Consider the following 27,514-nt stretch of genomic DNA (forward strand, 5'->3'; position numbering starts at 1 on the left):
AGAAGGGATGGCATGACTGGCCGAGCCGATGGGAAGGTTCGTGTGGAGCAACAGACCAGGTAGCTTCCACAGAGCATTACATAACCAATGAAAAGATAATGCCGCTCGACTGATTCAGAGTGAGACATCTACTGTGAATCCGAAGCTGGTCATGTGCTCACTGCCCAGGTATGGGAAACTCTCCACTCTCTCCACAACTGCCCCATCAACAATTGCGAGCTGTGGGGGCGAATTGTCCAATTGCACAAAATAGCCAGGCAGGTGCCTAGTTTTGGTGGGGCTGATGGTAAGGCCCCACCTCTTAGTGGCAAGCTCCAAATTAAGCAGCAGTGCCTCCAACTCCTTCTCTGAGTAAGCAGAAATCACCAGATCATCGGAATACATAACATGGTTGACCAGTAGGGAGCCATCCCTTGACCTCACGTGGGCATCGATCAGCCTCCCATTGTATCTGTACCAGAGAGAAATTCCTCCGGTACGGCCATCGTTGGCATCACAAACTACGTGGTAGAAATAGATGTTAAATAATGTTAGAACCAGAGGACATTCCTGTCATACCCCAAGGTGAACAGCGAAAAGCTCCGACTCCTGGCCACGTAGTTTTACTAGGGCCTGCCCACATTCATGAAGACCCTTAATAATTTTGAGCAGAGAGTCACGGACTTCAAAAGCATAGAAGAACAACCGAGAGCCCAGGCCTACTGATAGTATCATAGGCCTTGACCAGGTCAATTAAGGAGAGATGTAGGTTTTGTTGGAATCCCCTACACCTCTGTTGTAGCAGACGGACAGAAAATATAGCATCTGTGCATACGGCCCTTTCCTGAAACCACATTGGGCTCCACAAGCCTCACCTCAGCATGCCTGGCTGATTAATCCTTGCCAGGACCTCTCCCGCAACACTGAAGAGGGAATTGCCCCTGTAGGGCATCCTTCCAATCCTGCAGAACCTGTCAGCTTGTCCAGACTGTTATTATGATGTCATGTAAGTTTTCTCACAAACGCCACCATCCCTCAGAATTTCGCTTGGGAGATCATCTCTGGCTGGTGCTTTTCTTGTTCTCAGATTTTGGATCACCTTCTGTACTTCTTCAACAGATAGCACCTTAGCCAGCCACTCACAGGAGATGACTTCTTCTATACTCTTTGGTTCTTTCGGTAAAGTTACGTAGGTGGAAATAAAACAAAATAAACAACGACGTTTCGATCTCAACACATGCAATCGTCATCAGGTGAATATCTGATGACTATTGCTCGTGATTTTACCTAAATAACCAAACAGTATTTATTCCTGCAGTCACGAAAGCATCAAATCAAGATGACTACTTCTTCCAATATCTGAGGCACGACAGCCTCAGCATGGTCATTCCTATTTTTCCCGATGATGTTTTCCAGGCTGAGGGACTTACCCTCCCCTAAGACCTCACAGAAATGCTCAGCAAATCTACAAACCTGTTCCTGGGGGTCGTAGATCATATCACCTTTTTTCCCTGTTGCAAATATTGTGATTTAAAAAATATAATAAATAAAAAATAGGTAAAATTATGAAATAAAAATGTACTATTGGCTCTCTCGTTGTCTCGGGCTATGTTTCACCAATCGTGATAATGCCAATGATTCTTGCTTCAACATGTACGATTCTTGCTTTAACGTTAATGGTTCTTCGCTTTAACAATTACCTGTGCAATTGTGTCAGGTCTTGGGATTCAGATCTCACCGCAGGATACAGTTCGTTATTACGACAATGATGCACGAGTTTAGGAAAGAAGCACACAGAAACCTGTTTTTAATCTAAGTAACTTTAATGTCAACTTCCCCGAACACATTATCATCAAAACACCAACAATATTGCCCATGCAAATGTAGTGTATCAGAGCCGACTGGCGACTAGAAGTAGCAATTGCGGGTGTTTCCACCCAAGGGGAAGAACTGGGTCAAGGGTCATGGAAGCGATCCATGTTTGAGCTCTCAGAACCAGCTAGAAGGTTCGAGAAGGGGGGCGTGGCCAGGGCGTGGCCAGATCCCGCTGGAAGTATAAAAGGGGGCGAGAGAGGGAGCTCGGGGCTGTCCGTGGGAATCAGGGTCGTCTCGCCGTGGAAGTCGTCCTCGTCGTCGACGTCGTCGCTGCTGTCATCTTTGTCATCGCCCGACGCCGCCACTGCTGGATAGTCAGCCAGCTATGCAGTCAGTTAGCGTCGTCGAGCTGGGTGGTCAGGTTAAATTTCCCACACTAACACAGCCACCTCGCACGCCGAACTCGACATTGCTGCTCTGCGATCTGCCATTAACATGCTAATATCTCACATTAACATAGCCGCCTCCACTCCCTCATTGTGGAGGCCACTGTCCGGTCACATTAACATAACTAGCCCTGCCCACTTCGTTTATGACCCTTGGGCTACACCCATTTCAAACCTTTTAAAACAGTCTGCATCAGCAGCTTTCCCCCTCTCTCCTCCACCTGATCACGATTGCTTGTGTTGTGATCAAAAAACATTATTTTTCTTTCAACCGATCTTCGTGACTTTTCCGAAAGACCCAATAATATTAATTCCTGCAGTCACGAAAGCTTTAAGTCAAGATTTCTGCCAAATAGTCACTATGAAAACCTTTTGCTCCTGGGCTGCACCGCCATATAACAGCACATTCTATCATCAAGCTAACGTTTAATACCATAATGTTGGAAAATATTCCTTCACGGTGGTGGTCAATCCAAACATTATAACTTTTCAAGCAAAGGCTTGTGAGTAAGTAACCTCTACGATGCCCGTCTCCTTTGTGTTCGGGACGCTGCTAAAGCAGCAGGGGGTGCGCCTTTTGCCCTTGTTGTTTCAAGGGAGGAGTTCACAGGCCTCAGTTACTGGGTGTTTTTTTAGAACACGCTAAATCCATATATATGTAAAAAGATAACTATTACGTGAAAAGTAGGCGATATCACTCTTCATATAATTTCTTGAAAATGGCATATACAACACCCTAATGATGGTGATAGGTGTGGCACTAGAAGTTACTTCTTCATGGAGTTGAACAGTTATTTGTGATCGGGTATTACTGAGGCAGACTCCATCTCCTCAGCAACCCGTGACCAACACCCATCTTTGCAGCGCTGTATGGTTCTCCAAATCTATGAGAGAAGGCTGTGGTAAGCCTCCTCATTCTCTCAGGCAGCCTGAACACCTCCTATGTCCGCCAGGGTCTCTGGGGAGATTTGGACAGTGCAGCCAAAGCAGCCATTGCAGCTGCATGAGCCACAGTCCAATAACTCGCCCATTTCCCCTCGGCATCAGGAATGGTGGAAGGTCCAAACCCCAGCTACAAGTGATCATGAAATTCTCACTTGCAACTTTCATGAGATAGCTGAGACCAGGCCGCTGTTTGTTCGAATAGGTTCCTGGATGTACACCCACTACCGGAGTGGAAGAATGGCATGCGCATCTTAGAAATGATAAGCCGATGGTCAGTGGGCAGATCAGCCTCACTTTAGGGCCTGGTGTCAAGGAAATGGGCGCGTATCCACTTTTCCATCATTATGTAGTCCAGCAGATGTTCTTGATTGGACCCGGTATGCATCCATGATGCTGTGTGGATGCACCGATGCTGGAACAGCGTGTTGGTAATTACAAGCCCATGGGCTGCACAAAAATATAGCAGCCTCCAACCGTTGTTTTTTAGCTGATCTGTCCGATGACTTCCAATCACTCCAGACCAGGTGCCAGCATCATGACCCACTCGAGACTTAAAGCCACCTAACAAGAAGACTATATCTCAAGTGGTCACTTTAGCTAGCACCTCTAACAGGAGGTCTGTAAAGGCATCTGATTCATCGGCCTTGCCTGCATCCCTCCACTGATGTTCATCTTTGGTGGGGGCATAAATAACCACGACCACCATACCTTGCCTTTGATTGAAGGGAAGGAGAGCTCACAGTGGCCTGGGGCTTCCAGTTTCCCACACCTCACCTCTATGCTCCCATACCCCCTACATTCTTTTGTTCAGAAGAAAATGCACTCCCTGTTGTTTGGCAGTCTTCTGCCCCGAGTAGAGGACTGTCCACCCCTCATAGTGGCTGGAGCCAGTCCACCGGACCTCCTGAATGCCGCAGAGATCCAGGTGGTACCAGTCCAGCTCCCAACAGAGGAGTGGCAGCCTTACCTCCACAGTGAGCGTTTGAACATTCCGTGTGGCCACTCGCAATGGCTTCTTGCTGTTTCTGGAGGAACCCCAATGGTAATGATTCAGACCTCTGGCTCCACCAAATTGGGTTTGGCCAGGAGTTGTCATAGATACTTTTCCCCCCGGGACCTCCGGAACAAGATTAGTTAGATTTTTTTCATGTATTTTAGTGGTATATGTATTGTATTATCCCCTCACACCCGTCCAAAACCCTGGTTTTGGACCTATGGTGGCTGCAACCACCATTAACGGGTATCGGCAATCTTGGAATTGTCCTTTCCTGGATGGCATTGCTCACATCCACCACAGCGTTACCATCTGGCACCAGTGAGGAGATAGGTGGTGGTTTTTGCTGGAAACATGAACATGCACACACATGTACACACACAGGAACAAAGAAACATACAGATACATACACATGCACATATCATATAGATACACACAACACATGAACATGCACACAACAACACCAACCGCCATTCGCCACTAAGTGACGGTGATGTCACCACGACGCTTGTGCCAGGCTATGTGCACCTTGAGGCCACGTGAAGTGTCGAACGCCTGCTGGCAGGAGGTCACGGGGCAGACCCAGCAGGTGCCACGGGTTGACTGACTGAGACGACTGGCTGATGCCCCCTACTATGCCAACTTGCTGTGATTTAGCCACCCGGTGCTCCGCTCGATATTGTGAGCATCGGTCCTCCACCCTCCGTTGTTGCAAGAGGGTGATTGTCTCCACTGCCCAGTAGCGTCCTTCACAAGCCTCCTCCACAGAGGCCGATCTTGACACCGCTGGTACCAGTCATCGGCAAGTCCACTCAGCTCCGCGTCCTCCTGTACCACATCACTCCATCTTTTCTCTAGACCATGCCACGCCTGTTTAGCCCCCTCTATCCGGCCGAACAAAAGCTGTTAAGGCATGCGGTGAATGGGCATGCAGGCTACATGGCCCAGCCAACGTAGCCTTGCCTGCCGGAGGAGCTCACCGATGGGACTTTGTCCACATCTTTCAAATATTTTTGAGCTCCTCACACAATCCAGCCTGGTTCAACCCAGGATGGATCGTAAGCAGGCCAGCCTAAATATTTATCACCGGCGAAGATGTTCCATTAGGGGTGTTCACGTTTCGCAAGCATGGAATAGGGAGGGAATGACTGTGGCCGAGAAGACCTGAAGCTTTGTGCGGAGCGACAGACCAGGTAGCTTCCACACAGCGTTATGCAACCGATTAAAATATATTGCCGCTCGACTGATTCGGAGCGAGACCTCTGCTGCTAAACAAGAGCCGGTCATGAGCACACTCGCCAGGTATGGGAAACTTTCCACTCTCTCCACAACTACCCCATCACCGATTGGGAGTTGTGGCCGTGGAGTGTCCGATGGTACAAAATACCCAGGCAGTTGCTTAGTATTGGTGGGGCTGATTGTAAGGCCCCACCTCTTAGCGGCAAGCTCCAGATTTAGCAGCAGTGTCTCCAACTCCTCCTCTGAATGAGCAGCAATTACCAAATCATTGGCATACATAACGTGGTTGACCAATAGGGAGCCATCCCTTGACCGCACCCGGGCATCGATCAGCCTCCCATTGCATCTTTACCAAGTTTAAATTTCTCCGGTACAGCTATTGAAGGCTTCATGAACTGCGTGTTCAAAATAGATGTTGAATAATGTGGGAGTGAGAGGACATCCTTGTCGCACCCATGACTATGTAGTCGACCTCGACGGTGAATTTGCATATCCTGGGCTTCTGGTGCGTTGCCTCGTCACCCAGGAGTGGAGGCGTGCGTCAGGGTTGTTGTGAACGTTCCTCGCGGTGGTCTCTATCTGTTTAAGTCGATGCGGTGTTCCGTCATTGTCGACACGCGGGGTCGTTGGGTGAAGTCGGTGAACTGCAGGGTTTTGTACTCGCGTGCTATTACAGTCGCTGAGAGTTTTAAGAGTTGGTTGTACTTGGTTGTCAATGAAGTATTATCCGCCACAGTTTGTTCACGTCCTTGTGCATAACGAACCAAGGCATAGTCAATACATTCCAAATCTTGTTAAAATGATCAGAATTCCAGATCAAGCTATTGTCCTTCTTTCTGTTGCCGTGGAATAACAAAAAAAAATGAGGAATTGCACGGGAGAGAAAATGGATCCGAACTCCTCTCTCTCCCTTGTTAGAAATGAGCAACCCTCACAGCTATCAGCTGGAATTGAAATATTTCCTCCTTCACTGCCGATGCCGGATGGGAAAATTGTTGAGGTTTCAGGACTTTTTCAGTTCGTGCAAGCTGCTATGCCTCTCTGCGTTGTTTAACCGATTCATATATCGCCCAGACACCCTGGCTGACAAGGAGAAAGGTGGCTGAGAAAAGTGCCGGGCCTATTTTTCCTTGGTGAGAAAATTTCACATCCGAAAATTAGCAGTCATTACCACTGCATTGGGCAAGCCGAGCACATTTGCAGATTTTTGCTGGGTATTTTTCCGAGATATTGCCCAAAAGCTTTGTTTAATACGGGGGGGTGGGGGGGGGGGGTGCATGCGCGTGCATGTGAGTGAATGTGTTCCCAATCTGTCTTCCCAGATGCGCTGATGGAAACAAAAACGATTCACTCAGGGTACAGGAAAAAGCCGCTGAACACGGCGTCTCTGTGCACGTTGAAGAACAAATTAATGTGCGGAGCCTCCAACTCCAGCCAAACCTCGTCTCCGGCCTTGAGACTCAGCACGACGCTGCCGCTTATTGCGTCGTATTTTTCACCGCACACCTTAGAGATGACCTTCCCGTTTTTCATGATCATAACCACGAGATAATGTTCTTTGGAATGCGCGGACAGCGTGAAATAGTAGACGCCTGGGTGGGCACAGGTGAACTTCCCCGTGCCGGCATTGTAGTGGCCCTGCGGGTTGGTGATGATGACGTTGAACGTCACGGGGGAGCCGGCCGCCGGCGTGTAAGCGTCCACCTTCGCGGAGAAGGCCGACCTGGGCCCCACGCCGCTCTCTCCCCGCTCGCCTTTCTCGCCTCTTTCGCCCTGCTCACCTGGGACTCCCGAAGTCCCCACGCGCCCCGGTTGGCCAAGAGGGCCCAGCTTTCCCGGCAGACCTAGGTGGACCACACGGTCCAAACGCACGGTGTGTGCATGTGTATGTGTCACCCCACGGTAGTGTAGCGGTTAGCGCTATGAACTCGGCAGAGACCCGAGTTCGATTCCCGCACATGGTCAACACGAGTGATGATTATCTGAACCGGTCCTGGGACTCATTCCCTCGGTCGACTCATCCTCAAATTATTACCAAGTGTGATGTGTTAACAACGCCACTTTGGAGACAAAGGCGTGCCGGCCTTCATCGGTGCTCACGAACAGCACTTGCGACAACAGTCTGATAAGGCTATATAGAGGATCTTTGATTTTGTGTGTTCATCCCAACAATTGAGTCGTGTCCTGTGACAACCGTCTTTGCTATTTTGCAGGAAAACCTTGCCCGACGTGTCTGTATGGAACACGTGTTTCAGGTCTACACGGTGTACTGAGTGAGTTCTGTTTTCCAGAATATGGGGGTCATGTTCTGGCTATACACGGTGTACCTAATGAGGTATATTTTCCAGAGCATGGGGTGATGTTACAGCTATACACGGTATACCGAGTGAGCTCTAATTTCCAAAACATGAAGATACATAGAGACCCATGACTAAACTTGGAACTAAACTATTTGTTATTTTACCAGGTGTAAGGTCCACTGAGCTGCTGTGTTGCCATTTTTTTAGAAGTGACCTGCCTGTCGACAATGAAAAGGCTGATATCATCACGTGGCATTTTGTAGCAGCCAAATACTCTGAAGTCTAAACGTTGAAGGGAAAACGAGAGGACCCGAAGAAAAAATTACATGACCACGGAGAGAACATGCAAACACCGAATTAACATCAGGAATTGTCAGGGTTGTGATCGAATCGACGACCTCCTGTGTACCAGACGAGGGAGTTAACATCTCCAAGCTACCGCAGTGAAATAAATAGAGCAGTGAGCTCGGTTATTTCCTACCTCGATTATATTGAGTTGCTTGGCCCCTTCTCGTGTCTTTTAACTTCACGTAAAAATAATAAGAGAAGTGATGAATCGCTCTGTGACACATGCAGCCTGTCGGTGGCTAGATCTTAACTACCTCACTTGGTTTACAGGACGTCGTGTGCTTGATCACAATCCTGACACCTGCTGTTATAATGGAGTTTGCATGCGTCTCTCCCCGTGGTTGCGTGAATTTTTCACCGAATCCTCTGAATTTTCTTCCTTCCATATTTAGAAATTGATTTAGTAGACTAAATGTCCACGTGATGATGAGTCCACTTCGTCGAGCTAACATTACGTGTGGCCAGGTCGCTTCTGAACAAGAGTTACATTTGTCGTGTGGTGGTTATTCACGTCTAAAACTTAGTCTATTTTTGCTGTGTTACTTTATTGGCAGCATCCCACACGGCTCCTCACGTTCAGCAACACGCACTCTTGTAGCGAACTCTTGCTTTTTTCCTCCGCTAGCCTGCTACTTCGAGCTTACTCTCTCTTGCTCCACTAGCCTGTTACTCCCCGCTCTCCTAGCCTGTCACGGACACTCTATCTGTATACTCTGATAGCTTCTCACCCCTTTAGCCTATCACACTCAGGCTAAAGATTCTGCTCGCCTCTCCTCTGCTAGCGTGTCTTGCCCGTGCCCACCAGCGGGGGCTCAGCCATCACCGCTGGGGAGGACGAGGTGTGGAGGGCAAGGTCCCAGACTTCTCTTGAATACTGTACACTGCTTCATCTCCAACCAACTCAACCCCGTTGCTTCACACGTTCCCCTTTAATCTCCCTCCTCATTAAGTGCCCTCAGATGGCCCTCATTAAGCCGGCGTCCTCTGGCGTCCTCTTGAAAGTGTTCTCCCCCTTATCTCCACTGTCTCGCGCCTCCGTGGTGCCTACCCCGCGTTTGCATTTGCAGCCAGCCAATCGCTGCCTTGTTCACTAATTTCTGGCGTCTCTCTGTCTGCTGTCACCCAGGCCACGCGCCTGCACCTGCTCGTCCTGAGGTGACCTCACTGTCTGCAACCCGTACATAAATGCAAATGCTGTTTGCAAACTCTGCGCACGTTATGCCACTACACATAGCTCAGTGAGGATTACTTGGTAATCAAATAAGTATATGGAATCAGCTGCTAGGAGAACACGAGTCAGTGTCACAGTCCCACCTGGGTCCCCAGTCAAGCCTCGAGCCCCGACGTCTCCCTTGGCTCCGGGTGCTCCGGTAGCGCCTGCGAGAAGAACAAAGCATGGCTCGTCCACTCCTCAAGCCACTCTCAATTCACACCACTCGCCTCCACGCACTCTCCTGTCTCTCCCCTCTCATCTCACTCCACTCCCCTCCACACACTCTCCTGCCTCTCACCTCACTCTACTCCACACGAACCACTCTCCTACGAGAATGAGCGAGTGAACGATTGAGTGAATGAGTGAGTGAACTATTGAGTGAGTGAACGTGTGAGCGAATGAGTGAGCGGGTGAACGATTGAGCGAACGAGTGAGTGAATGAATGAGCGATTGAACGAGTGCGCGAGCGAGTGATCGCGTCGCACCACGAGCGCACCGTGGGGAGTCTCTGGGACCCGACCCCTCACCGTCTCTGCCGTCCCTCCCAGGGACCCCAGGAGTCCCGTGCTGCCCTGGGGCTCCGGGCTGCCCGGGGATCCCGTTGATGCCCGCGCAGATGGTCCTCTCCTGCTGGGCTCCCACCACCACCAGCAGCAGCAGCAACAGCGGCAGGGCCGAGATGGACATCTGGGGACAGCAGTGGCGAGATGTTAACTAGCTCGCCAGGTATACAGGATGGATCTAAACTACGAACTATTATTTTATCTTACCAAGTGAATTACAAATGAGCTGCTATATAGTCGCTCTTTTTTTCACAAGCGCACTGCCCCTCACAAATGAAAGTTCAATGATGTAGTGTTATCATCGTCACGTGAAAATGTACTCGTCTCTGTGCGAGTCTGTGGGTCATTGTGTGAGTCTGCTCGTCTCTATGTGAGTTTATGGGTCTCTTTGTGAGTCTATGGGTCTTTCTGTGAGTCTGTGGGTCTCTGTTTGAGTCTATGGGTCTCTTTGTGAGTCTAAGGTCGTTTTGTGAGTCTATGGCTCTCTGTGTGAGTCTGTGCGACTGGTTGAGGAGTTTATGGCCTTTGCGTGAGTCTGTGGGTCTATGTGTGAGTTAACCCGTCTTTATGTGAGTCTACGGGTCTCTGTGTGCGACTTTGAATTTTTGTGTGCGTCTATAGGTCTGTGTGAGTCTACGGGTCCCTGTGTGAGTCTGTGGGTGTATGTGTGATGAGTCTATGGGTCTCCCAGTGAGTCTATGGGTTTCTGTGTCAAGCTATGGATCTCTGTGTGCATCTATGGGTCTGTGTGAGTCTGGGGGTCTATGTGAGTTTGTGGGTCTATGTGTGAGTTTACTCGTCTCTATATGAGTCTATGGGTCTTTTTGTGAGTCTATGGGTCAGCGTGTGATGATTCTTTGGGTCTGGTGTGATGAGTCTATGGATCTCTGTGTGAGTCTTTATACTTACGGTACGCTGAATTTTCTTTCGGACCACCGTATGTAGCAGCTGAGCGTCCTGCTAATCGGAGGTTGTCGGTGCTCAGCGTTCGTCACCAAGTCACTGGAATCCTCTCCCCCGTCTCCTCTTTTAAACATTACTTGAGTCACGTGGTCCTCCATTTCTAACTTGGTCCAGACCTCCCACATGTGACGTCACAGTCAACACGCACGAGCACAAACAAGAAAGACAAAGATCCCTCGTGTAGCCTTTAACAGACTGCCGGGGTCAAGTGGCTGTTAGAGCGAGAAGTAGCAGCGCCTATGAAGGCCGGCACTGTGGCACACGAGGGGGTGGGTGGCCAGCACTACCACGCCCATCCGCCTTCATCTCCCTTAGTGGTGATATTTAGCAGTGACGTGCGGTGAGGTCAATGGGTGGGGAGGCACTGGCTAGTATCAGTGCCAGATCTCCAAACTGAGGGGTGGAGTGTCCTCACTGAGGGCGTGTGTCCTCACTGAGGGGGGCGTATCCTCACCGAGGGGGCGTGCCCTCACTGAGGAGGGCGTGTCCTTAGTGAGGGGGCGTGTCATCATTGAGGGGGGCGTGTCTGACACGTCCCCGTCAGTGAGGCAGATGTGATAGCTGCCTCCCCTGGTGCTTTTTCAATACAGTTTCATGACGAGACCAGCGAGCCTAAATATCTTTATACACATAATACGTGAAATAAGTTACCTGGACTATGGAAGGTTACATACAATGAAGGGGTCTACAAACATTACATTGGTGACATACTGAGATAGTAACAGGCATGCGCTTATTGCCTGCGCTCCATCCAGTTTCTGAGGGGTTGCGCAATCAGAGGGGAGGCTGAGCTCGTCGCTGCCTCACATCTCGTCTCTTCCTGCATTTGCAGCAGAGCTCAGCAAAATTGGCGATTTTAACTATAAAAATTATTGGCTTCATACAGAAATTATATTTATAACACAGATCAGTGTGGAAATCATACTATTTATTCTATTTCATGATTTTTTTTGTACTTGAAGTAAAGCTATTTTCATTGCAGTTTGACAGGTGAGGCTCTGACTCCCCTGCCTCGCCTTACCGCACGTGACTGCCCCTGTATAGCCTGTAATAGACTGTAGGGGCAAGAGCTGTTCGCGAGCACGTATGAAGGCCGGCATGGCACATGAGGGGGTGGGTGGTCAGCACCACTCCCGGTCGCCTTTGTCTCCCCAGCAGCGATGATTTTATGTCCCAGGTACTCATTTGAGACTGAGGCGACTTCGCGGAGGCTCAGGGCCAGTTTAGATTCTCGAAAGAGCCAATGTTGGCCGTGATTTGAACTCGGGTCGTCGGGTTCGCAGCGTGGCGTAGAGCTAACCGCTACACTATCGCGCTCTCACGCGCTCACTTTGACAGCAACACAGAGAACACGTGATGGAGTTAGTGTGACCCTGTCCGCTTATTGCATTTCTCGATTTGGAACCAAAACACGCACGCGCGTGCGTGCGTTTGTGTGTGATATCTCACCCTTGCCACTACTGCTATCATCATCACCATCTGCCAGGGACTATCCGCTGCTGGATGAAGGCCTCTGTAATCAGCCGCCGCCACCTCTTTCCATGCTGTGACACGTGTGTATGCACGTTCAACTTCTTTCGCACCATGCGTAGTCAACCGTGCTAATCGAAGGTGCGGGGGAAGGAAACTTTCACACACACACACGTGTGCTTGCACGTGCACAACAACAACCGCCTTTCGCCACTAAGCGGCGGTGACATCACCACCGCGCTCGCGCCAGGCTATGTGCACCTTGAGGCCACGTGAAATTTCGAACTCCCGCTGGCAGGTGATCACGGGCAGATCCAGTGGGTGCCATGGGTCGACTAACTGAGATGACTGGCTGATGCACCATCTGTGCCCTTTTATGTGCAAGCTTCTTGTGTTTGAGCCACCCAGTGCTCCGCGTGTTGTTGTGAGCATCGCTCCTCTGCCCTCCGTTGTTGCTGGAGTGCAATTGCCCAATAGCATTCTTAACAAGCCTCCTCCTTAGATGCCCATCTTGACACCGCTGGTACCAGCCATCGGCAAGTCCACTCAGCTCCGCATCCTCTTGTACCACATGACTCGATCTCTTTTTTCACCTTTGCCACGCCGTTTAGCCTCCTCTATCCGGCCGAATAAAAGCTGTTTAGGCATTTGGTGGCTGGGCATGCGGGCTACATGAACCAGCTAATGCAGCCTTGCGTGCCAGAAGAGCTCACCGATGGATTTTTTCCAGATCTTTAAAGATTTTTTGTGAGCTCCTCACACAATCCACCCTGTTTAAACCCAGGATGGATCATAGGCAGGTCAGCCTAATGTTTCTAACCTGGCAAGATGTTCCGTAAGGGGGGGTCCACGTTTCGCAAGCGTAAAGAAGGGATGGCATGACTGGCCGAGCCGATGGGAAGGTTCGTGTGGAGCAACAGACCAGGTAGCTTCCACAGAGCATTACATAACCAATGAAAAGATAATGCCGCTCGACTGATTCAGAGTGAGACATCTGCTGTGAATCCGAAGCTGGTCATGTGCTCACTGCCCAGGTATGGGAAACTCTCCACTCTCTCCACAACTGCCCCATCAACAATTGCGAGCTGTGGGGGTGAATTGTCCAATTGCACAAAATAGCCAGGCAGGTGCCTAGTTTTGGTGGGGCTGATGGTAAGGCCCCACCTCTTAGTGGCAAGCTCCAAATTAAGCAGCAGCGCCTCCAACTCCTTCTCTGAGTAAGCAGAAATCACCAGATCATCGGAATACATAACATGGTTGACCAGTAGGGTGCCATCCCTTGACCTCACGTGGGCATCGATCAGCCTCCCATTGTATCTGTACCAGAGAGAAATTCCTCCGGTACGGCCATCGTTGGCATCACAAACTACGTGGTAGAAATAGATGTTAAATAATGTTAGAACCAGAGGACATTCCTGTCATACCCCAAGGTGAACAGCGAAAAGCTCCGACTCCTGGCCACGTAGTTTTACTAGGGCCTGCCCACATTCATGAAGACCCTTAATAATTTTGAGCAGAGAGTCACGGACTTCAAAAGCATAGAAGAACAACCGAGAGCCCAGGCCTACTGATAGTATCATAGGCCTTGACCAGGTCAATTAAGGAGAGATGTAGGTTTTGTTGGAATCCCCTACACCTCTGTTGTAGCAGACGGACAGAAAATATAGCATCTGTGCATACGGCCCTTTCCTGAAACCACATTGGGCTCCACAAGCCTCACCTCAGCATGCCTGGCTGATTAATCCTTGCCAGGACCTCTCCCGCAACACTGAAGAGGGAATTGCCCCTGTAGGGCATCCTTCCAATCCTGCAGAACCCGTCAGCTTGTCCAGACTGTTATTATGATGTCATGTAAGTTTTCTCACAAACGCCACCATCCCTCAGAATTTCGCTTGGGAGATCATCTCTGGCTGGTGCTTTTCTTGTTCTCAGATTTTGGATCACCTTCTGTACTTCTTCAACAGATAGCACCTTAGCCAGCCACTCACAGGAGATGACTTCTTCTATACTCTTTGGTTCTTTCGGTAAAGTTACGTAGGTGGAAATAAAGCAAAATAAATAACGACGTTTCGATCTCAACACATGCAATCGTCATCAGGTGAATATCTGATGACTATTGCTCGTGATTTTACCTAAATAACCAAACAGTATTTATTCCTGCAGTCACGAAAGCATCAAATCAAGATGACTACTTCTTCCAATATCTGAGGCACGACAGCCTCAGCATGGTCATTCCTATTTTTCCCGATGATGTTTTCCAGGCTGAGGGACTTACCCTCCCCTAAGACCTCACAGAAATGCTCAGCAAATCTACAAACCTGTTCCTGGGGGTCGTAGATCATATCACCTTTTTTCCCTGTTGCAAATATTGTGATTTAAAAAATATAATAAATAAAAAATAGGTACAATTATGAAATAAAAATGTACTATTGGCTCTCTCGTTGTCTCGGGCTATGTTTCACCAATCGTGATAATGCCAATGATTCTTGCTTCAACATGTACGATTCTTGCTTTAACGTTAATGGTTCTTAGCTTTAACAATTACCTGTGCAATTGTGTCAGGTCTTGGGATTCAGATCTCACCGCAGGATACAGTTCGTTATTACGACAATGATGCACGAGTTTAGGAAAGAAGCACACAGAAACCTGTTTTTAATCTAAGTAACTTTAATGTCAACTTCCCCGAACACATTATCATCAAAACACCAACAATATTGCCCATGCAAATGTAGTGTATCAGAGCCGACTGGCGACTAGAAGTAGCAATTGCGGGTGTTTCCACCCAAGGGGAAGAACTGGGTCAAGGGTCATGGAAGCAATCCATGTTTGAGCTCTCAGAACCAGCTAGAAGGTTCGAGAAGGGGGGCGTGGCCAGGGCGTGGCCAGATCCCGCTGGAAGTATAAAAGGGGGCGAGAGAGGGAGCTCGGGGCTGTCCGTGGGAATCAGGGTCGTCTCGCCGTGGAAGTCGTCCTCGTCGTCGACGTCGTCGCTGCTGTCATCTTTGTCATCGCCCGACGCCGCCACTGCTGGATAGTCAGCCAGCTATGCAGTCAGTTAGCGTCGTCGAGCTGGGTGGTCAGGTTAAATTTCCCACACTAACACAGCCACCTCGCACGCCGAGCTCGACATTGCTGCTCTGCGATCTGCCATTAACATGCTAATATCTCACATTAACATAGCCGCCTCCGCTCCCTCATTGTGGAGGCCACTGTCCGGTCACATTAACATAACTAGCCCTGCCCACTTCGTTTATGACCCTTGGGCTACACCCATTTCAAACCTTTTAAAACAGTCTGCATCAGCAGCTTTCCCCCTCTCTCCTCCACCTGATCACGATTGCTTGTGTTGTGATCAAAAAACATTATTTTTCTTTCAACCGATCTTCGTGACTTTTCCGAAAGACCCAATAATATTAATTCCTGCAGTCACGAAAGCTTTAAGTCAAGATTTCTGCCAAATAGTCACTATGAAAACCTTTTGCTCCTGGGCTGCACCGCCATATAACAGCACATTCTATCATCAAGCTAACGTTTAATACCATAATGTTGGAAAATATTCCTTCACGGTGGTGGTCAATCCAAACATTATAACTTTTCAAGCAAAGGCTTGTGAGTAAGTAACCTCTACGATGCCCGTCTCCTTTGTGTTCGGGACGCTGCTAAAGCAGCAGGGGGTGCGCCTTTTGCCCTTGTTGTTTCAAGGGAGGAGTTCACAGGCCTCAGTTACTGGGTGTTTTTTTAGAACACGCTAAATCCATATATATGTAAAAAGATAACTATTACGTGAAAAGTAGGCGATATCACTCTTCATATAATTTCTTGAAAATGGCATATACAACACCCTAATGATGGTGATAGGTGTGGCACTAGAAGTTACTTCTTCATGGAGTTGAACAGTTATTTGTGATCGGGTATTACTGAGGCAGACTCCATCTCCTTAGCAACCCGTGACCAACACCCATCTTTGCAGCGCTGTATGGTTCTCCAAATCTATGAGAGAAGGCTGTGGTAAGCCTCCTCATTCTCTCAGCCAGCCTGAACACCTCCTCTGTCCGCCAGGGTCTCTGGGGAGATTTGGACAGTGCAGCCAAAGCAGCCATTGCAGCTGCATGAGCCACAGTCCAATAACTCGCCCATTTCCCCTCGGCATCAGGAATGGTGGAAGGTCCAAACCCCAGCTACAAGTGATCATGAAATTCTCACTTGCAACTTTCATGAGATAGCTGAGACCAGGCCGCTCTTTGTTCGAATAGGTCCCTGGATGTACACCCACTACCGGAGTGGAAGAATAGCATGCACATCTTAGAAATGATAAGCCGATGGTCAGTGGGCAGATCAGCCTCACGTTTGGGCCTGGTGTCAAGGAAATGGGCGCGTATCCACTTTTCCATCATTATGTAGTCCAGCAGATGTTCTTGATTGGACCCGGTATGCATCCATGATGCTGTGTGAATGCACCGATGCTGGAACAGTGTGTTGGTAATTACAAGCCCATGGGCTGCACAAAAAAATAGCAGCCTCCAACCGTTGTTTTTTAGATGATCTGTCCGATGACTTCCAATCACTCCAGACCAGGTGCCAGCATCATGACCCACTCGTGACTCAAAGCCACCTAACAAGAAGACTATATCTCAAGGGGTCACTTTAGCTAGCACCTGTAACAGGAGGTCTGTAAAGGCATCTGATTCATCGGCCTTGCCTGCATCCCTCCACTGATGTTCATCTTTGGTGGGGGCATAAATAACCACGACCACCATACCTTGCCTTTGATTGAAGGGAAGGAGAGCTCACAGTGGCCTGGGGCTTCCAGTTTCCCACACCTCACCTCTATGCTCCCATACCCCCTACATTCTTTTGTTCAGAAGAAAATGCACTCCCTGTTGTTTGGCAGTCTTCTGCCCCGAGTAGAGGACTGTCCACACCTCATAGTGGCTGGAGCCAGTCCACCGGACCTCCTGAATGCCGCAGAGATCCAGGTGGTACCAGTCCAGCTCCCGACAGAGGAGTGGCAGCCTTTCCTCCACAGTGAGCGTTTTAACATTCCACGTGGCCACTCGCAATTGCTTCTTGCTGTTTCTGGAGGAACCCCAATGGTAATGATTCAGACCTCTGGCTCCAACAAATTGGGTTTGGCCAGGAGTTGTCATAGATACTTTTCCCCCCGGGACCTCCGGAACAAGATTAGTTAGATTTTTTACATGTATTTTAGTGGTATATGTATTGTATCATCCCCTCACACCCGTCCAAAACCCTGGTTTTGGACCTATGGTGGCTACAACCACCATTAGCGGGTATCGGCAATTTTGGAATTGTCCTTTCCTGGATGGCATTGCTCACATCCACCACAGCGTTACCATCTGGCACCAGTGAGGAGATAGGTGGTGGTTTTTGCTGGAAACATGAACATGCACACACATGTACACACACAGGAACAAAGAAACATACAGATACATACACATGCACATATCATATAGATACACACAACACATGAACATGCACACAACAACACCAACCGCCATTCGCCACTAAGTGACGGTGATGTCACCACGACGCTTGTGCCAGGCTAGGTGCACCTTGAGGCCACGTGAAGTGTCGAACGCCTGCTGGCAGGAGGTCACGGGGCAGACCCAGCAGGTGCCACGGGTTGACTGACTGAGACGACTGGCTGATGCCCCCTACTATGCCAACTTGCTGTGATTTAGCCACCCGGTGCTCCGCTCGATATTGAGAGCATCGATCCTCCACCCTCCGTTGTTGCAAGAGGGTGATTGTCTCCACTGCCCAGTAGCGTCCTTCACAAGCCTCCTCCACAGAGGCCGATCTTGACACCGCTGGTACCAGTCATCGGCAAGTCCACTCAGCTCCGCGTCCTCCTGTACCACATCACTCCATCTTTTCTCTAGCCCATGCCACGCCTGTTTACCCCCCTCTATCCGGCCGAACAAAAGCTGTTAAGGCATGCGGTGACTGGGCATGCAGGCTACATGGCCCAGCCAACGTAGCCTTGCCTGCCGGAGGAGCTCACCGATGGGACTTTGTCCACATCTTTCAAAGATTTTTGAGCTCCTCACACAATCCAGCCTGGTTCAACCCAGGATGGATTGTAAGCAGGCCAGCCTAAATATTTATCACGGGCGAAGATGTTCCATTAGGGGTGTTCACGTTTCGCAAGCATGGAAAAGGGAGGGAATGACTGTGGCCGAGAAGACCTGAAGCTTTGTGCGGAGCGACAGACCAGGTAGCTTCCACACAGCGTTATGCAACCGATTAAAATATATTGCCGCTCGACTGATTCGGAGTGAGACCTCTGCTGCTAAACAAGAGCCGGTCATGAGCACACTCGCCAGGTATGGGAAACTTTCCACTCTCTCCACAACTACCCCATCACCGATTGGGAGTTGTGGCCGTGGAGTGTCCGATGGTACAAAATACCCAGGCAGTTGCTTAGTATTGGTGGGGCTGATTGTAAGGCCCCACCTCTTAGCGGCAAGCTCCAGATTAAGCAGCAGTGTCTCCAACTCCTCCTCTGAATGAGCAGCAATTACCAAATCATCGGCATACATAACGTGGTTGACCAACAGGGAGCCATCCCTTGACCGCACCCGGGCATCGATCAGCCTCCCATTGCATCTTTACCAAGTTTAAATTTCTCCGGTACAGCTATTGAAGGCTTCATGAACTGCGTGTTCAAAATAGATGTTGAATAATGTGGGAGTGAGAGGACATCCTTGTCGCACCCATGACTATGTAGTCGACCTCGACGGTGAATTTGCATATCCTGGGCTTCTGGTGCGTTGCCTCGTCACCCAGGAGTGGAGGCGTGCGTCAGGGTTGTTGTGAACGTTCCTCGCGGTGGTCTCTATCTGTTTAAGTCGATGCGGTGTTCCGTCCTTGTCGACACGCGGGGTCGTTGGGTGAAGTCGGTGAACTGCAGGGTTTTGTACTCGCGTGCTATTACAGTCGCTGAGAGTTTTAAGAGTTGGTTGTACTTGGTTGTCAATGAAGTATTATCCGCCACAGTTTGTTCACGTCCTTGTGCATAACGAACCAAGGCATAATCAATACATTCCAAATCTTGTTAAAATGATCAGAATTCCAGATCAAGCTATTGTCCTTCTTTCTGTTGCCGTGGAATAAAAAAAAAATTGAGGAATTGCATGGGAGAGAAAATGGATCCGAACTCCTCTCTCTCCCTTGTTAGAAATGAGCAACCCTCACAGCTATCAGCTGGAATTGAAATATTTCCTCCTTCACTGCCGATGCCGGATGGGAAAATTGCTGAGGTTTCAGGACTTTTTCAGTTGGTGCAAGCTGCTGTGCCTCTCTGCGTTGTCTAACCGATTAATATATCGCCCAGACACCCTGGAGGACAAGGAGAAAGGTGGCTGAGAAAAGTGCCGGGCCTATTTTTCTTCTGGTGAGAAAATTTCCCATCCGAAAATTAGCAGTCATTACCTCAGCATTGGGCAAGCCGAGCACATTTGCAGATTTTTGCTGGGTACTTTTCTGAGATGTTGCCCAAAAGCTTTGTTTAACACGGGGGGGGGGGGGGTGCATGCGCGTGCGTGTGAGTGAATGTGTTCCCAATCTGTTTTCCCAGATGCGCTGATGGAAACAAAAACGATTCACTCAGGGTACAGGAAAAAGCCGCTGAACACGGCGTCTCTGTGCACGTTGAAGAACAAATTAATGTGCGGAGCCTCCAACTCCAGCCAAACCTCGTCTCCGGCCTTGAGACTCAGCACGACGCTGCCGCTTATTGCGTCGTATTTTTCACCGCACACCTTAGAGATGACCTTCCCGTTTTTCATGATCATAACCACGAGGTGCTTTTCATGGGCATGCATGTACAGCATGAAATAGTAGACGCCTGGGTGGGCGCAGGTGAACTTCCCCGTGCCGGCATTGTAGTGGCCTTGCGGGTTGGTGATGATGACGTTGAACGTCACGGGGGAGCCGGCCGCCGGCGTGTAAGCGCCCACCTTCGCGGAGAAGGCCGACCTGGGCCCCACGCCGCTCTCTCCCCGCTCGCCTTTCTCGCCTCTGTCGCCCTGCTCACCTGGGACTCCCGGAGTCCCCACACGCCCCGGTTGGCCAAGAGGGCCCAGCTTTCCCGGCAGACCTAGGTGGACAACACGGTCCAAACGCACGGCGTGTGCATGTGTATGTGTCACCCCACGGTAGTGTAGCGGTTACCGCTATACACTCGGCAGAGACCCGAGTTCGATTCCCGCTCATGGTCAACACGAGTGATGATTATCTGAACCGGTCCTGGGACTCCTTCCCTCGGTCGACTCATCCTCAAATTATTACCAAGTGTGATGTGTTAACAACGCCACTTTGGAGACAAAGGCGTGCCGGCCTTCATCGGTGCTCACGAACAGCACTTGCCACAACAGTCTGATAAGGCCATATAGGGGGTCTTTGATTTTTGTGTTTATCCCAACAATTGAGTCGTGTCCTGTGACAACCGTCTTTGAATTTTCTACAGGAAAACCTTGCCCGACGTGTCTGTATGGAACACGTGTTTCAGCTCTACATGGTGTACTGAGTGAGTTCTGTTTTCCAGAATATGGGGGTCATGTTCTGGCTATACACGGTGTACCTAATGAGGTATATTTTCCAGAGCATGGGGTGATGTTACAGCTATACACGGTATACCTAGTGAGCTATACTTTCCAAAACATAAGAACACATAGAGCCCATGGACTAAACTTGGAACTAAACTACTTGTTATTTTACCAGGTATAAGGTCCACTGAGCTGCTGTGTTGCCATATTTTTAGAAGCGACCTGCCTGTCGACAATTAAAAGGCTGATATCATCACGTGGCATATTGTAGCAGCCAAATACTCTAAAGTCTAAACGTTGAAGGGAAAACGAGAGGACCTGAAGAAAAATCCACATGACCATGGAGAGAACATACAAACGCCAAATAAACATCAGGAATCGTCAGGGTTGTGTTCGAATCGACGACTTCCTGTGTACCAGACGAGGGAGTTAACATCTCCAAGCAACCGTAGTGAATTAAATAGAACAGTGAGCTCGGTCATTTCCTACCTCGATTATATTGAGTTGATTGGCCCCTTCTGGTGTCTTTTAACTTCGCGTAAAAAATAATAAGAGAAGTGATGAATTGCTCCATGGCACATGCAGCCTGTTGGTGGCTAGACATTAACTACCTCGCTTGGTTTACAGGAGGTCGTGTGCTTGATCGCAATCCTGACACCTGCTGTTTATTTGGAGTTTGCATGCGTCTCTCCCCGTGGTTGCGTGGATTTTTCACCGGATCCTCCGAATTTTCATCCTTCCATACTTAGAAATGTATTTAGTTGACTAAATGTCCACGTGATGAAAAGCCCGCTTCATCGAGCTAACATTACGTGTGGCCAGGTCGCTTCTGACCAAGAGCTACATTTGTAGTGTGGTGTTTATTCACGTGGAAAACTTCGTCATTTTTTCCTGTGTTACTTTATTCACAGAATCCCACACAGATGCTCCTCACGTTCAACAACACGCACTCTTGTAGCGAACTCTTCCTCTCTTCCTCCGTTAGCCTGCTACTTCGAGCTTACTCTCTCTTGCTCCACTAGCCTGTTACTCCCCGCTCTCCTAACCTGTCACAGACACTCTAATTGTATGCTCTGCTCGCTTCTAACCCCTTTAGCCTATCACACTCAGGCTAAAGATTATGCTCGCCTCTCCTCTGCTAGCGTGTCTTGCCTGTGCTCACCAGCGGGGGCTCAGCCATCACCGCTGGGGAGGACGAGGTGTGGAGGGCAAGGTCCCGGACTTCTCTTGAATACTGTTCACTGCTTCATCTCCAACCAACTCAACCCCGTTGCTTCACACGTTCCCCTTTTATCCCCCTCATCATTAAGTGCCCTCAGATGGGCCTCATTAAGCCGGCATCCTCTGGCGTCTCTTGAAAGTGTTCTCCCCCTTATCTCCACTATCTCTCGCCTCCGTGGCACCTACCCCGCGTTTGAATTTGCAGCCAGCCAATCGCTGCCTCTTTCTCTAATTGCTGGCGTCTCTCTGTCTGCTGTCACCCAGGCCACACGCCTTCACCTACTCGTCCGGAGGTGACCTCACTGTCTGCAACCCGTACATGAATGCAAATGCTGTTTGCAATCTCTACGCACGTTATGCCACTACACATAGCTTAGTGAGGATTACTTGGTAATAAAATAAATATATGGAATCAGCTGCTAGGACCACACGAGTCAGTGTCACAGTCCCACCTGAGTCCCCAGTCAAGCCTCGAGCCCCGACGTCTCCCTTGGCTCCGGGTGCTCCGGTAGTGCCTGCGAGAAGAACAAAGCATGGCTCGTCCACTCCTCAAGCCACTCTCAATTCACATCACTCGCCTCCACGCACTCTCCTGTCTCTCCCCGCTCATCTCACTCCACTCCACACGAGACACTCTCCTACGAGAATGAGCGAGTGAACGATTGAGTGAATGAGTGAGTGAACTATTGAGTGAGTGAACTATTGAGTGAGTGAACGTGTGAGCGAATGAGTGAACGAGTGAACGATTGAGTGAACGAGTGAGTGAATGAGTGAGCGAGTGAACGAGTGAGCGAGCGAGTGATCGCGTCGCACCACGAGCGCACCGTGGGGGGTCTCTGGGACCCCGACCCCTCACCGTCTCTGCCGTCCCTCCCAGGGGCCCCAGGGGTCCCGTGCTGCCCCGGGGCTCCGGGCTGCCCGGGGATCCCGTTGATGCCCGCGCAGATGGTCCTCTCCTGCTGGGCTCCCACCACCACCACCTCCAGCAGCAGCAGCAGCAACAGTGGCAGGGCCGAGATGGACATCTGGGGGCAGCATTGGCGAGATGTTAACTAGCTCGCCTGGTATACAGGATGGATTTAAACTACGAACTATAATTTTATCTTACCAAGTAATTTACAAATGAGCTGCTATATAGTCGCTCTTTTTTTCACAAGCGCCCTGCCCATCACAAATGAAAGTTCAATGATGTATCATCGTCACGTGAAAATGTACTCGTCTCTGTGCGAGTCTGTGGGTCCTTGTGTGAGTCTACTCGTCTCTATGTGAGTTTATGGGTCTCTTTGTGAGTCTATGGGTCTTTCTGTGAGTCTGTGGGTCTCTGTTTGAGTCTATGTGTCTCTTTGTGAGTGTAAGGTCGTTTTGTGAGTCTACGGGTCCCTGTGTGAGTCTGTGGGTGTATGTGTGATGAGTCTATGGGTTTCCGTGTGAGTCTATGGGTTTCTGTGTCAAGCTATGGATCTCTGTGTGCATCTATGGGTCTGTGTGAGTCTGGGGGTCTATGTGTGAGTTTGTGGGTCTATGTGTGAGTTTACTCGTCTCTATGTGAGTCTATGGGACCTTTTTTTGAGTCTATGGGTCTGTGTGTGATGATTCTTTGGGTCTGGTGTGATGAGTCTATGGATCTCTGTGTGAGTCTTTATACTTACGGTACGCTGAATTTTCTTTCGGACCACCGTACGTAGCAGCTGAGCGTCCTGCTAATCGGAGGTTGTCGGTGCTCAGCGTTCGTCACCAAGTCACTGGAATCCTCTCCCCCGTCTCCTCTTTTAAACATTGCTTGAGTCACGTGGTCCTCCATTTCCAACTTAGTCCAGACCTCCCACGCGTTACGTCACAGTCAACACGCGCGCGGACAAACAAGAAAGACAAAGATCCCCCGTGTAGCCTGTAACAGACTGCCGGGGTCAAGTGGCTGTTAGAGCGAGAAGTAGCAGCGCCTATGAAGGCTGGTACTGTGGCACACGAGGGGGTGGGTGGCCAGCACTACCACGCCCACCCGCCTTCATCTCCCTTAGTGGTGATATTTAGCAGTGACGTGCGGTGAGGTCAATGGGTGGGGAGGCACTGGCTAGTATCAGAGCCAGATCTACACACTGAGGGGTGGCGTGTCCTCACTGAGGGGGTGTGTCCTCACTGAGGGGGGCGTATCCTCACTGAGGGGGCGTTCCCTTACTGAGGAGGGCGTGTCCTTAGTGAAGGGGCGTGTCCTCATTGAGGGGGGCGTGTCTGACACGTCCCCCTCAGTGAGGCAGATGTGATAGCTGCCTCCCCTGGTGCTTTTTCAATGCAGTTTCATGACGAGACCAGCGAGTCTAAATATCTCTATACACATAATACGGGAAATAAGTTACCTGGACTATGGAAGGCGAGGACATGCAATGAAGGGGTCTACAAACATTACATTGGTGACATACTGAGATAGTAACAGGCATGCGCTTATTGCCTGCGCTCCATCCAGTTTCTGAGTGGTTGCGCAATCAGAGGGGAGGCTGAGCTCGTCGCTGCCTCACCTCTCGTCTCTTCCTGCATTTGCAGCAGAGCTCGGCAAAATTGGCGATTTTGACTATGAAAATTATTGGATTCATACAGAAATTATATTTATAACACAGATCAGTGTGGAAATCATACTTTTCATTCTATTTAATGATTTTTTTTTGTACTTGAAGTAAAGCTATTTCCATTGCAGTATGACAGGTGAGGCTCTGCCTCCCCTGCCTCGCCTTACCGCACGTGACTGCCCCTGTATAGCCTGTAATAGACTGTAGGGGCAAGAGCTGTTCGCGAGCACGTATGAAGGCCGGCATGGCACATGAGGGGGTGGGTGGTCAGCACCACGCCCGGTTGCCTTTGTCTCCCTAGCGGCGATGATTTTACATCCCGCACCAGCTACTCACTTGAGACAGGCGACTTCGCGGAGGCTGCGGGCCAGTTTAGATACTCGAAATCACCGATGTTGGCCGTGATTTGAACTCGGTTCGCCGGGTTCCCAGTATGGCGTAGACCTAACCGCTACACTACCGCTCCTTATACACTCACTTTGATAGAAACACACTGAGAACACGCGATGGAGTTAGTTTGATCCTGTCCGCTTATTGCATTTCTCGAATTGTGACCAAAACACGCACGCGCGGGCTCGTGTGTGTGATATCTCACCCTCGCCTCTACTGCTACCGTCATCACCATCAGCCAGGGACTATCCGCTGCTGGATGAAGGCCTCTGTAATCAGCCGCCGCCACCTCTTTCCATGCTGTGACACGTGTGTATGCACGTTCAACTTTTTTCGCAACATACGTAGTCAACCGTGCTAATCGAAGGTGCGGGGGAAGGAAACTTTCACACACACACACGTGTGCTTGCGCGTGCACAACAACCGCCTTTCGCCACTAAGCGGCGGTGACATCACCACCGCGCTTGCGCCAGGCTATATGCACCTTGAGGCCACGTGAAATTTCGAACTCCCGCTGGCAGGTGATCACGGGGCAGATCCAGTGGGTGCCATGGGTCGACTAACTGAGATGACTGGCTGATGTACCATCTGTGCCCTTTTATGTGCAAGCTTCTTGTGTTTGAGCCACCCAGTGCTCCACGTGTTGTTGTGAGCATCGCTCCTCTGCCCTCGGTTGTTGCTGGAGTGGAACTGCCCAATAGCATTCTTAACAAGCCTCCTCCTTAGATGCCCATCTTGACACCGATGGCACCAGCCATCGGCAAGTCCACTCAGCTTCGCATCCTCTTGTACCACATGACTCGATCTCTATTTTTCACCCTTGCCACGCCGTTTAGCCTCCTCTATCCGGCCGAATAAAAGCTGTTTAGGCATTTGGTGGCTGGGCATGCGGGCTACATGAACCAGCTAATGCAGCCTTGCGTGCCAGAAGAGCTCACCGATGGATTTTTTCCAGATCTTTAAAGATTTTTTGTGAGCTCCTCACACAATCCACCCTGTTTAAACCCAGGATGGATCATAGGCAGGTCAGCCTAATGGTTCTAACCAGGCAAGATGTTCCGTAAGGGGGGGTCCACGTTTCGCAAGCGTAAAGAAGGGATGGCATGACAGGCCGAGCCGATGGGAAGGTTCGTGTGGAGTAACAGACCAGGTAGCTTCCACAGAGCATTACATAACCAATGAAAAGATAATGCCGCTCGACTAATTCAGAGTGAGACATCTGCTGTGAATCCGAAGCTGGTCATGTGCTCACTGCCCAGGTATGGGAAACTCTCCACTCTCTCCACAACTGCCCCATCAACAATTGCGAGCTGTGGGGGTGAATTGTCCAATTGCACAAAATAGCCAGGCAGGTGCCTAGTTTTGGTGGGGCTGATGGTAAGGCCCCACCTCTTAGTGGCAAGCTCCAAATTAAGCAGCAGCGCTTCCAACTCCTTCTCTGAGTAAGCAGAAATCACCAGATCATCGGAATACATAACATGGTTGACCAATAGGGAGCCATCCCTTGACCTCACGTGGGCATCGATCAGCCTCCCATTGTATCTGTACCAGAGAGAAATTCCTCCGGTACGGCCATCGTTGGCATCACGAACTACGTGGTAGAAATAGATGTTAAATAATGTTAGAACCAGAGTACATTCCTGTCATACCCCAAGGTGAACAGCGAAAAGCTCCGACTCCTGGCCACGTAGTTTTACTAGGGCCTGCCCACATTCATGAAGACCCTTAACAATTTTGAGCAGAGAGTCACGGACTTCAAAAGCATAGAAGAACAACCGAGAGCCCAGGCCTACTGATAGTATCATAGGCCTTGACCAGGTCAATTAAGGAGAGATGTAGGTTTTGTTGGAATTCCCTACACCTCTGTTGTAGCAGACGGACAGAAAACATGGCATCTGTGCAGTACGGCCCTTTCCTGAATCCACATTGGGCTCCACAAGCCTCACCTCAGCATGCCTGGCTGATTAATCCTTGCCAGGACCTCTCCCGCAACACTGAAGAGGGAATTGCCCCTGTAGGGCATCCTTCCAATCCTGCAAAACCCGTCTGCTTGTCCAGACTGTTATTATGATGTCATGTAGGTTTTCTCATAAACGCCACCATCCCTCAGAATTTCGCTTGGGAGATCATCTCTGGCTGGTGCTTTTCTTGTTCTCAGATTTTGGATCACCTTCTGTACTTCTTCAACAGATAGCACCTTAGCCAGCCACTCACAGGAGATGACTTCTTCTATACTCTTTGGTTCTTTCGGTAAAGTTACGTAGGTGGAAATAAAACAAAATAAATGACGTTTCGATCGCAACACAAGCAATCGTCATCAGGTGAACATCTGATAACGATTGCTCGTGATTTTACCTAAATAAGCAAACAGTATTGATTCCTGCAGTCACGAAAGCATCAAATCAAGATGACTACTTCTTCCAATATCTGAGGCATGACAGCCTCAGCATGGTCATTCCTATTTTTCCCGATGATGTTTTCCAGGCTGAGGGACTTA

General features: G+C 49.7%; 1 protein-coding gene across 3 annotated transcripts; it reads right to left on the bottom strand.

The window, feature by feature from the left end:
- Window positions 1-388: 388 nt before the first annotated feature.
- Window positions 389-24,554, bottom strand: LOC142906500 (complement C1q tumor necrosis factor-related protein 2-like). Of its 3 annotated transcripts, none has more exons than XM_076054393.1 (4): window positions 23,716-24,554; window positions 22,923-23,091; window positions 22,519-22,581; window positions 389-7,262 (listed from the first exon to the last, which is right to left on the bottom strand). In XM_076054393.1, exons 2-4 carry the CDS (start codon window positions 23,089-23,091, stop codon window positions 6,766-6,768), a joined length of 729 nt encoding a protein of 242 aa, XP_075910508.1. In that variant the 5' UTR covers window positions 23,716-24,554; the 3' UTR covers window positions 389-6,765. The 3 variants fall into 3 exon arrangements, with proteins under 3 accessions (XP_075910508.1, XP_075910509.1, XP_075910507.1); XM_076054394.1 differs by lacking the exon at window positions 389-7,262 and adding an exon at window positions 14,692-20,397 and having other exon boundaries at window positions 23,740-24,554; XM_076054392.1 differs by lacking the exon at window positions 389-7,262 and adding an exon at window positions 14,692-20,397.
- Between the last annotated feature and the right edge of the window lie 2,960 nt (window positions 24,555-27,514).

The sequence above is a fragment of the Petromyzon marinus genome, chromosome 66, assembly GCF_048934315.1.
Source record: "Petromyzon marinus isolate PM22_M1 ecotype Great Lakes invasive population chromosome 66, UKy_Petmar_22M1.pri1.0, whole genome shotgun sequence".
NCBI lineage: Eukaryota > Metazoa > Chordata > Hyperoartia > Petromyzontiformes > Petromyzontidae > Petromyzon > Petromyzon marinus.

Coding starts and splice junctions, on each gene's coding strand:
- LOC142906500 (XM_076054393.1), bottom strand. CDS start 23,091: ATGTCCATCTCGGCCCTGCCACTGTTGCTGCTGCTGCTGCTGGAGGTG. Junction 22,582..22,922: donor TGGGAGGGACGGCAGAGACG/GTGAGGGGTCGG, acceptor TTCTTCTCGCAG/GCACTACCGGAGCACCCGGA. Junction 7,263..22,518: donor AGGCTTGACTGGGGACTCAG/GTGGGACTGTGA, acceptor TGGTCCACCTAG/GTCTGCCGGGAAAGCTGGGC.